At 44.6% G+C, this 12386-nt stretch overlaps 1 protein-coding gene across 1 annotated transcript in view; it reads left to right on the top strand.

Annotated features, from left to right (window-relative positions):
• WDR93 (WD repeat domain 93) overlaps positions 1-12386 on the top strand; it is an 88709-nt gene that overhangs the window by 371 nt on the left and 75952 nt on the right. Inside the window, exons 2-5 of the mRNA XM_075345925.1 lie at positions 2572-2925; positions 7575-7770; positions 8389-8453; positions 8528-8606. Of these exons, the coding sequence (XP_075202040.1) occupies positions 2659-2925; positions 7575-7770; positions 8389-8453; positions 8528-8606 (607 nt within the window). The 5' untranslated portion in view covers positions 2572-2658. The remainder of the gene's footprint in view (positions 1-2571; positions 2926-7574; positions 7771-8388; positions 8454-8527; positions 8607-12386) is intronic.

Genomic DNA, 12386 nt, shown 5'->3' with positions numbered 1-12386 from the left:
ATCATGTGACAGGGATTTTCTAGCACCTCAATGTAAAAATCACCCATAGCTCATATTAATATCAGGGTTCTACAGCCATTCTGACCTGGATTTACAGGATAAGTACAACAGCCTCATCAGGTCTAATAGATCTAATTAATTAGGGAAATGCTCAGTGTGCAAACTGAGGGGGAGAACAGTGCACCAAGCTTTTGGCCACGCCAAGGGTGCACCAAGGACCCGTAATTAGCATATGAAATATAAAGTGTTTTCAAACTATTTACAACAATGAAATGTATAGAGCTAAGATCTTTACAGGGGCTAAGTCCGCTATTCAGTGGAACTTTGGATTAAAGGGGGCTTTACACGCTGCGACATCGGTAATGATATATCGTCAGGGTCACGTCGTTAGTGACGCACATCCGGTGCCGGTAGCGACATCGCAGCGTGTGACACTAATGAGTGACGATCAACGATCTCAAAACCGTTCAAAATCGATGATCGTTGACACGTCGCTCCTTTTCAAAATATCACTGCTGCAGGTACGATGCTGTTCGACGTTCCTGCGGCAGCACATATCGCTATGTCTGACACCGCAGAAGCGACGAACATCTTTTCTGCGTCTACCAGCAATGTGGAAGGAAGGAGGTGGGTGGGATGTTACTTCCCACTCATCTCCGCACCAACCTCAGACATCATACCCACTCATCAGTTTTACCATATAGTGAACATCGTGAATAAAACATCCCAAAAACTATAGTGCCATCACACTTTTTTGCAATTTTTCCGCATTTGGAATTTTTTTGCTGTTTTCCAGTACACCATATGGTCAAACTTATGGTTTCATTTAAAAGTACAACTTGTCCCGCAAAAAACAAGCCCTCATATGGCAAGATTGATGGAAAAATAAAAAAGTTACGGCTCTCAGAAGAAGGGGAGCAAAAAACAAAAACGCAAAAACGGAAAGTGGCCCGGGGCTGAAGGGGTTAAGAGCAATGCTTTGCAATAAGAGCAAATCCTCACTGTGCACACTTCCAGTTCTGTCCATTCACCACGTTCTGACCCGCTCTGGAAGTAACTGTCTGTCCATATGTACTGTATACTGTATACCATTGTACAGTACAGTATACACTATACAGCATGTCTATTAATTTGCATTTGTGGATTCAGAATTGTACTTTCTTATTGATTAACAGAACAGCACATTACTTGTACTGTACCTCCCGCTCACCAATAATTATATTGTAAGCTAATGTGGAGTTTAATTAGTTTTTTCCTGTACTGTACAGTATTTTCTATTAGTGTCCTGTAATAATTTTATGAATAGAATACAGTACATTATTTTGTATTACTGTAATAAGTTTGTTTAAATACAGTAAATATTTTTGGGTTGTGGAACGAATTGTCTGTGTTTCAGCTATTTCCTATATGAAAATTCGCTTTGATATATGAGTAACTTGGTTTAAGAGCTCACTCCTGGAACCAATTATGCTCGTAATCCAAGGTTCCATTGTGTAACTGTTTTTTTTAGTACCATTACATTTCAGGGGTGACAGTCTCTCTGTACGCTGTAAAGCCGTACCCCTCACTGTCTAATGTCGGCTCAGTAGGTGCTCGGGGGACAATCATGAGGCATTAGATTTATTTTGCCCTTTTCATTCTGTTACTTTTTCTGAACTAGATCCTGTGATTCTATTATTACATAGAAAACTAATCCAATTGTATGTACCTGGGAGGGGGTCACCATTTTATATCAACTATTGTGGGGAGCACTTTATATACTGATGAGTTTTGGGATTTCTATGAGGACAAATGCTCACCCTAATATTAATCTAATCATTTTAGTTTAAAAATGTATCAGGGTTTGTTGTTATTAGACGTACATCGTCTCTTTTTTTCATGTGATTGGAAGTCATATAAGGCTAGTTTCACACTTGAGTTCAGAGCATTCCGTCACTATGGAGAATAGCGCAGTTTGTTAACGGACTGCGCTATTCTCCATAGAGTTGTATGGACGACGCACTGTAACGCAAGTGTCTGCGTTGCATCCGCTGGACGACGCAGCGTCGGGCGGATGGAACGCAGCATGTAACGTTTTTCTGCGCTTGGCGGAGTGTCAAAAAAACGCAACCTGCAGGAATCCGTTAGGCGTCCGTTGTTTTTATAATGGACGCCTATGGTGGCGGATTCCGTTAGAATGCGCCATTTGACGGATTCTGTTAACGCATCCGTCTTTACACACCTGCGCAATGCCCAGATGTGTAAAGTCAAGGAAAAAACCTATAACGGATTGCATTATTTTGTACGATTTGTAGCATTGCATTGTGCCACTATATGCAACGCATCCGTTGCATGCGTCACACAACGCAATGCTACGGATCCCGTCCAACGCAAGTGTGAAACTAGCCTAAGATGTACCCGGCCTTTTGTATGTAGGTCATGGGGTACTTTCATACATAATAGCTGTTTAGCCAGACTTAAAGGGGTATTCTGGTTGGAAGAAGTTATCAACTACCCTCTGGATATGTGATAACCTCCAAATGTAGTGGCGTGGGGGTATATTCTCAATTTATGTTTTTTTTTCTTTCTTAGGTGTTCTGTAAGGGAACAATTCTGCAAGTAACATAGACAAGGAGCCGGGTTACAAATCCTTTGCTTCCACTTATCACAGCTTACACCATGCCTGTGTACATAAGAAAGGGACCTTTAGAAATACCTCCAGGATCTGAGAAAGACTGGGCCAATGAAGAAGAGGAGGATGAGTATTTTCTGAGGGATCCAGACCAGTCACGAGACTGTCTACCACAGCCGTACAGGATGATTGCCAAAGTGGTGGAGAATCTCATTGACCAGGCTATTCAAATGATGACTGAACGGCAGCAAAAGCGTGAAGAGGAGAAACTCAAGGCGAAAACTGCCATCCTCCAGCCATCTGCTGAGATACACGTAAGGACGGCTCACACTACACTACAACCCATGTATCAGTATGCTGATGGAGCATAGTCCAGGGTTTCTAAAATGTTTTTTAGTACTTAAATATATATATATGGGAAGTGTTGTAAGCAAACAAGTTATTGAAGAAATGGACAACTATATGCAGGTTTTATGACCAGAACTAAGGGTGCGTGCACACATTAAATATTTGCTGCAGACATTTGTGCACAAAAAAAATCTCTGGGCAGGAAAAAGACTGCATAAATTACATGCATTTTTGCAGTGTTTTTTAATATGTTGTAGAACCATTTTTTGTTGCATTTTTCAAAGTCATTAGAATGGGTGGAAAATGCTGCAAAATACTGAAAAAAATAATGTGTTGCAAATATAGGGTTAATCTAAAGGAAATAGCATTAAATCCTGGCCTGCAGGAGCAGCGGCTGCAGGGAAAAATGAACTTATAACCTCCCTGCAGCCTCTTGCTTTAAGGCTAGGGACCCACTTTGCGTTTTTACCTGCGTTTTAGGTGCTTTTTAGGTCCGTTTTGAGATGCACCTTTTTCATGCCAAAAGGCATGCGTTTTGATTTACCAGCAAAAGTCTATGGAAAAAGTGGATTTTCCGACCACACATTGCATTTCTAAACGCTGCGTTTAATTTGCAGATTTTGTGGCAAAAACCATGCGTTCAAAGAAGCAGCATGTCAGTTGTTTTTGCCATTTTAGGTGCGTTTTGCTAACATTGGAGTCAATGAGAAATGGCAAAAACCAAGAAACTTCAAATTCCTGCGTTTTACCTGCTTTTTCAGTGCAGAAAACATGCGTTTTGGACTTCCAAAACGCATGTTTTTTGGACATCAAAATAATGAATTCATATGTCCCTTTACACACACACATAATCCGACAATTTAAATTAAGGAAATTAATACTTTATTGCTATTTTTACATAAAATATCATATTACCGCAACAATTTAATGAACAAAGTTTAATTTAATGATTTATTCTATGAATATAGATTTGATTCTTTTCTTCCCATTTTTTCAAATAATTTGACTATTTAAACTTTATTAAGCAGTGTCTTTATGTTCAAAACGCAACTATCAGAACGCAGGTGAAAACGCAGATAAAAAATGCTGAAAACGCATCAAATACGCGACAAAAATGCATGCGTTTTCAGCGCTAAATTTCTGAAAAAGGCAACTTTGGTCAAATCAATTAAGCCCAAAATGTGCGTTCTAAACTGCAAGTAGGAGAACGCAAAGTGGGTCCCTAGCCTAAGTCATTGGTACGGTTCAAGTTGCAGTCACTGCTGGCTACATAGTGTGTGTGGCTATAATCGCGTCCAGGTATTTTGATTGATAGCCTGATCTGTACACATACAGTGGACTCACACACTGCCAATCATGCCCCCTGCACTGCACTGAAAACTGGAAGGGAGGAGCCATAGGGAGGATTTAAGTTTCCTTTCTCCCCGTAATCGCTGCTGCAGTATATTCACACACTGCATCTTTTCTAACCACAAAGATGCAGCGTATTTTGCCCCAAAAAATGCACCCGTGGCAAAAACGCATAAAAAAGCATGCCTATTTGCCGCAGTTTTTCCGCGTTTTTACCACATTTTGCCCAATGCATTTTTTAAGTCAAATATATTGACTGGAAGGGCTCACAAACGCTGGAAAAACGCAAACAGAATTAACATTCTGCATCTTGGCTACATCTTCAAAAATGCAGCCAAAAAAAGATTCCCAGTGTAGACAGCGAAATAGAAATCTCATAGACTTTGCTGGAAGAAGGAAATGCAAGCATTTAGGTGCATCTTAGTGACCTCAAAAACGCAGTAAAATATACAATGTGTGAACATAGCCTTAGACCCCACCGATAAATAAGATTAAATGGAACCTGTCAGGTGCAATATGCACCCAGAACCACGACCAGTTCTCGGTGCATACTGCTAATCCCTGCCAAACCATCCCTGTATACACTAGCATAGATAAAGAGATCTTTAGAAAAAGTATTTCCAAAGATCTTTTATCGTATGCTAATGAGCGCGGGGACTAGTCCCAAGGGCGTTGCTTCCTTTGGCTAGTTGGCACCGTTAGCATGTTAGTACGCCCCTGTAGGCCCCTGTGGGTGGGCTAACATGCTTATAAATACGCAGTGTCCCAGGATGATATCACTCACCTCTCCGCTGCCATCGCCGCCCGACACTGGATTTCGGCTCAGTGCACATGACCCCGAAGTTTGGGTCATGCGAACTACTTCAGTTTGAAGCCAGGACACGTTGCTTGTTGGCTCCATTAGCACGTTAGTACGCCTCTATGGGTGTACTAACATGCTAATGAATGCGTAACGTCAGAGGATAATCTCACTCACCTCTCCGCCACCATCGCCGCCTGACACTGGATATCGGCTCAGTGCGTATGACCCCGGAGTTTGGGTCATGCGCACTATGAAGCCGGGTGTACGCGTCCTGGCTTCAAACTGAAGTAGTGCGCATGACACAAACTTCGGGGTCATGCGCATTTAGCCGAAATCCAGTATTGGACGGCGATGGTAGCAGAGAGGTGAGTGATATCATCCTGGGACACTGCGTATTCATTAGCATGTTAGCACACCCACAGGGGCCCACAGGGGCGTACTAACATGCTAACGGTGCCAACTAGCCAAGGGAAGCAACGCCCTTGGGACTAGGCCCCTCGCCCAGTAGCATACAATTAAAGATCTTTATAAATAATTTTTCTAAAGATCTCTTTATCTATGCTACCAGATACAGGGACAGTTAGGCAGGGATTAGCAATATACACCCAGAACTACTTGTAGTTCTGGGTGCATATTGGACCTGACCAGTTCCCTTTAAATAGTTTTTACTGGACAATCTCTTTAATCATAAGTAAATGAGTCCTAAAAATTTAAAGATCAACTTGTCATGTCTAGAAATACTATTTACCTTCAGGTAAAGGTTTACTCTACATATAAACAGCATTAGATCCTGCTTGCCTTAGGCTGCAGCCACATAGATAATGAAATGAGCAGTGTTCGTATATCCACCCTGATGCTCCATTTTGTAAAGGGTATAACAGTTTCCCATTGGGGATACAAATTCCCTGTTCTGCCGATCAGTACACGTTTCAGCAGCTGGACCGCCACAGTCAGTAAATCATCACCTATCTTGCGGATAAGTGCTAACTTGTTTTCACTGGGCAGCCCCTTTAACTTGTAAGGTTGATAGGATGAGGTGTAAAGGCTGCTTTACACGCAACAACATCGCTAACGAGATGTCAATGGGGTCACAGAATTCGTGATGCACATCCGGCCTCGTTAGCGACGTTGTTGCGTGTGAAACGCACGAACGACCGTTAACAATCAAAATTACTTACCTAATCGTTGATCGTTGACACGTCGTTCCTTTCTCGATTATCGTTGCTGTTGCAGGACGCAGGTTGTCCGTTGTTCCTGCGGCAGTACACATTGCTACGTGTGACACCACAGGAGCGAGGAACATCACCTTACCTGCGGCCGCCCGCAATGAGGAAGGAAGAAGGTGGGCGGGATGTTCGGCCCGCTCATCTCCGCCCCTCCGCTTTTATTGGGCGGCCGTTTAGTGACGCCGCTGTGACGCCGAACGAACCACCCCCTTAGAAAGGAGGCGGCTCGCTGGCAATACCGTTAACAATCAAAATTACTTACCTAATCGTTGATCGTTGACGCGTCGTTCCTTTCTCGATTATCGTTGCTGTTGCAGGACGCAGGCTGTCCGTTGTTCCTGCGGCACCACACATTGCTACGTGTGACACCACAGGAGCGAGGAACATCACCTTACCTGCGGCCGCCCGCAATGAGGAAGGAAGAAGGTGGGTGGGATGTTCGGCCCGCTCATCTCCGCCCCTCCGCTTTTATTGGGCGGCCGTTTAGTGACGCCGCTGTGACGCCGAACGAACCGCCCCCTTAGAAAGGAGGCGGCTCGCTGGCAATAGCGACGTCGCTAGGCAGGTAAGTATGTGTGACGGGGACTAACGATATTGTGCGCCACGGGCAGCGATTTGCCCGTGATGCACAAAAGACGGGGACGGGTGCGATCGGCAGTGACATCGCTAGCGATGTCGCTGTGTGTAAAGTGGCCTTAACACTGCTGTTCTTGTTTCTTAGGTACATGCATCAGATTGTGCCATATTCCCCTCATTAGGTGCGTGTCTGTTGGGTGGCATTCTTTCTATGATTAAGACTCATTGTACTCTGGCATATAATCTACCCATAATGAACATTCATTGGGGGACACAGGAGACCATGGGGGTGTATGCTGCTGCTGCTTGGGGGCTGATACTAGGCAAAAAGAAGTTATCTCCTCCCAGTAGTATACACCCACCAACTGGAACCAAGCAAAGCAGTTTTGGCTTAGTGTACGTAGGAGGCAGACCCTAGGCAGCACTCAGCCCTCTTTATACCTTGGATTTGTTGTTTTATCAATGATTTTCCTTCTTTCAGATTCAGTTTGTGATTCTGTGTAAAACGCAGTAAATCTGCTTTGAGCCCATCCAGCTTACATTAGAGTGCTGTGCTATATAGCTTAATGTTCTGAAGTTGCTATTTGTGATATATAATATTAATTGAAATGCATTTTTCTTTATTAGTAGTGAACGTTTTATTGTTTTTGTGCATTACCAGGTGTCCAAGAGGGTTAATTGTGTGGCCGTTGGGGGATCATACATATTTTTTGGTCTTTCCGGGGGACTGGAAGTGTACGCTCTTACTGATCACGACTGGATCTGTGGTTGGGAGGCCAGTACAGTAGATGTGTGTACCCTCACCGTGTGCCAGGTGCAAAACCAAGTCTACTTCCTTAGCACAGTGGATGACATGGGTAAGTCATCTGAATTGTTTGGGACATGTACATCATTTGCATTCATGTTAATGAGCGATGTGTGATTGTATATTTTATACAATAAACCAGCAGCCATACACCTGCACTGCAACTGATTGATGACACTGTAACAGAATAAGATGTGTTTACAAACACCTAATAACATGCAAAAGTAACAGTATAACATACCATTGCAAAGACAACTCTGTTCGGTGACATCACCGGAAGCTATGGGAAGTCCGGATAGTGCAAAGTTCCATCCCTAGAACGTCACGGAACATCGTTGTCGTCATCATTTACAAATATCAGAGAGATGCTACCGGCTGGAGTGATCAGTTATATTAGCTTCCTACTCTAGTTTCTGCCCAGTCTTCACCATCATTTCACCATTAATAGGATCCGGACATCACCATCCAGACTGGACTTATCACACGGCATGACCATTATTCCCACTATCGTACTCATAAGGTCAATGCTCGGTGTCATTTACTCTATACTGCGGTTATATCATCTATAGGTCAGACACGTCTAGTTTGACTGTAATGTCCTACACAACGTGCAGAAGATAAACTATACTGTTTTATACTTTCTCTAATGATCTGCTCTCTTTTTCTCTAGGTATCGCACGTCTCTTTTATTTTTCTGACGAAAACCTCAGTTTTCTGAAGACTTTCAATGAGCCGGTAGGAGATGTTTTTTTACAATGTGGAATGGGGAGATTATGTTCCATAATTGTGAATATAATTCTTCCCCACAGGACGATGTCAGTAAAAGGAGCAACTGCACAATGTTCCAGCTGTCCCAAGGAGGCGATTACGCTGGCATTCTTACAGAAGGTGGGCACAGTGGAAAAATAAATTGACTTTTTGCCCTTTCAACCTATATTTTTTTTGCAAATCTGTCAAAATGAATATTGTCTGACCTGTAAAGACTATGTCATATTTTTGTGTTATTGCTGAATTCATGTTAAAAAATATTCACCTTTGAAACCAAATGTGATGTAGACATGAAACAATGTGGTATGTGTCTAGAATACAAGAATGGGCTTTGTTGTCTGATCCCACAGTTATATTGCCGCCTATCTGTACTCAACTTCTGGTGTATTAGCAATCTATAGGTTACAAGTACAAAGGAATATGACCACAAGATCAGGCTACATAGTAGTCTGTTTCATTGGAAACACCTGTTTGCATAGTATCTGTAGATACAAAATAGCTGAATGCCATCCACATGTGCACTTTTCAATTTACCAATAAATTGTAATTGTACTTCCCTGCTGGAATTATACTATTATATACTACTCATAATGCCATATAGAAAGAAATAATCCAACCCTTCACCCAAAGCTGGATGTGAGTGGTGCATGTTACATGTAGTAGCAGAGACAAAACTGATGCACTGTCTTTATCGCTGCTGCTTGTCCTTCCCAGGGAAGAAATCCATTCTGTTTTCTGGACTGTGGTGTTGTCTGCTGAATGTCACGAAGGCGGGCTTTGCACGTTGCGACATCGCAAGCCGATGCTGCGATGTCGCAAGCGATAGTCCCCGCCCCCGTCGCTGGTACGATATCTTGTGATAGATGGCGTAGCGAAATTATCGCTACGCCAGCTTCACATGCACTCACCTGCCCTGCGACCGTCGCTCTGGCCGGCGACCCGCCTCCTTCCTAAGGGGGCGGGTCGTGCGGCGTCATAGCGACGTCACACGGCAGGCGGCCAATAGCGGCGGAGGGGCGGAGATGAGCAGGATGTAAACATCCCGCCCACCTCCTTCCTTCCGTATAGCCGCCGGCGGCAGGTAAGGTGAAGTTCCTCGCTCCTGCTGCGTAACACACAGTGATGTGTGCTGCCGCAGGAACGAGGAACAACATCGTACCTGTCGCGGCAGCATAATTATGGAAAAGTCGGAGCCTGCAATGATGATACGATAACGACGCTTTTGCGCTCGTTAATCGTATCATCTAGAATTTACACCCAACGATGTCGAAAGTGACTCCGGATGAGCGTCACTTTCGATTTGACCCCACCGACATCGCACGTGCGATGTTGCAACGTGCAAAGCCGCCCTTAATCTATCTGCTAATCCCGACACAAGTGGGGCTTCAATGGCCGGGATGCATCCATTTACAATCTACAGGGATTAGTGCTGGGTGGACTCGCGGATACCTGGGATCAGTGGGTCTAATCGGATTTAAAAAAAAAACAAAACAAAAAAAAATCTAGTTTGGGCATGGAATTGATCCAAGGTATCTGGCCGGACGCCGGTATCCATAAAAGTATATGGGGACCAGAATCCAGCGCTTACAAATGGTGGTAGAAGGGATAGGGGGAGCGCGTTATACTTACCAATTCTCCAGCGTGGCTGTAACTGCTTTCGGCCTGCTCATTCTACTTCCGGGGCCACTCATTAGCTTCATACATATTCACTGCTTCCCCGGCCCCAACAGTCCTGACGTCTGTGATTGGTTGCAGTCAGACGCACCCACAGCCTGTGACAGCGTGTCTGAATGCTTTCAGTCACAGAACGTGTCTGTGGTTCCCTATTGTGGTGTAAAAATAATTAAATAAAAACTGGCATAGGGTCCCCCCACATTATGATGCCCAGCACAGATAAAGCATACGGTTATAGGCTGCAGCACCCAGCCGTGTGCTCATCTTGGCTGTGTATCAAAATAGGAGGAACCACATGCGGCTTTTTTTTTTTTTTTAATTTAATAAATAATTTAAAAAACCATCCTGCAGTCCCGTCCAATTTTAATACCCAGCCATGATAGAGCCCAATAGCTGCGGGCTGGTATTCTCAGGCTGGGGAGACCCATGTTAGTTGTGCCTCCCAGTCTAAAAATAGTGGCCTGCAGACGCCCAGAGTTGTCGCATCCATTAGATGCGACAATCCCAGAACTTTACCCAGGTCTTCTCAATTGTCCTGGTGCGGTGGCAGTCGGAGAAACAAGGGGTTGATGGCAGCCCATAGCTCCACACGCAGCAGATACTGGCTACGTTACATAGCCAGCATCTGTCTCTAACAGCCGCAGGTGGAGCTCATCTAGCAGCATCATTCACGTTGGCTTGAAAAACTATTCATACCTCGTGAACTTATCCACATATTTTCATGTTACACTCACTGACGTATATGTATTTTGTTGTGATTTTGTTATATACCAACACAAAGTACCGAGTATTAGTGCAGTGTAAGGGAAATGACACATAATTTCTAAATATTTCAAAAATTTAAATCTGAAAATTGTGAGGTGCATTTCTATTTAGCCCCCTAGAGTCAATACTTTGTTGTCACGCTCATTGCCGGTTATGAGGTGGTGAGAACGAGGATAGCATCCCAAGGGGCGAGGTGGACCCACTGTACCACAGCGGGGATCTGGACCCACCCAGGCAAGGGAATGTGTCAGCTGAGCCAGGGCTAGGTGACAGCAGGACAGGCACGGTCAGACAGGACTGGCACGGAACACAGTACAGTTCAGGATCGGATCAGGATCAGGCTTGCCCCAGGACACAGGAACACATAGGAACTCAAACAGGACGATCAGGGATTCAGGAAGGTCCCAGGACACAGAAACACATACAGGGCAGAGCAGAGATACTGACTGGTCCCGGCCACAGAAACAGACAGGAAGACAGGACAGCAGACACTGGAAGTCATCAGGCAAGGCTCCAGACGTTGGGCAGAGGTCATCAGACACTGGACATCGGGCAAGACTCCAGACACTGGGCAGAGATCGTCAGACACTGCAGATTAGGCAAAGCTCCAGACATCTGGTAGAGGTCATCAGACACCGGACATCAGGCATGGCTCCAGGCATCGAGCAGGTGTCGTCTGACACCAGACATTGGGAACAGCAGGCGTGGACCGCAGCAGGGTGGTGCAGGCACAGCGTGCTTGGAGTGCAACAGGGTGGTGCAAGCGCATTGGGCTTGGACCACAGGTAGTGCAGGCACAGTAGGAACTCTGGACTTCAGGTTTAAAACACAAACAGGACTTTAGTCACAGAAATAGGATACAGCAGGGTTTCAGGTACAGAAAACAGCAGGAATTCAGGAACAGGACTAAAACTGATACCAGGGGAACACATGGACAGGAAAGGACCAGGGCAGACATAAGCAGGCCAGAACAAATTACAGACAGAACTGGGGGCAGCAGAGGACCAAACAACACGTGAGTGGAGTGCAGCAGAGCAAGGAACCGCGCAAGCAACCAAAAGGAAACAGCAATGGTATCCCAGCTGAGTAGGGGGGGAGAAGAGTGCAGGGACATTGCCCTAAGGACACACCATTTTGCCGGTGTAGGTATTCAACCAAAACGCTGATGTTACTTTTGTAGGATCACCTTTTGCTGCAATTACTGCTGCAAGTCTTTTGGGATATGTCTCTATTAGCTTTGCACATTTAGAGGCTGACATTTTGCCCATCCTTTTTTGCAAAATTGCTTTTGCTGAGTGAGATTGGATGGCGAGCATCTGTAAACAGCAATTTTCGAGTCTTGTCACAGATTCTCAATGGGATTTAGGTCTGGTCTTTTGACTGCTACCACCACTATGTGTGATTGTGGGGATGGCGCCTTCAGGATGATGTACAGTGGTAGCTCTCTGCCATACATAGCGT

The sequence above is a fragment of the Anomaloglossus baeobatrachus genome, chromosome 4 (assembly GCF_048569485.1).
Source record: "Anomaloglossus baeobatrachus isolate aAnoBae1 chromosome 4, aAnoBae1.hap1, whole genome shotgun sequence".
Lineage (NCBI taxonomy): Eukaryota > Metazoa > Chordata > Amphibia > Anura > Aromobatidae > Anomaloglossus > Anomaloglossus baeobatrachus.
The sequence above is the reverse complement of the archived record's forward strand: the minus strand, read 5'-3'. Positions and strand labels throughout refer to the sequence as shown.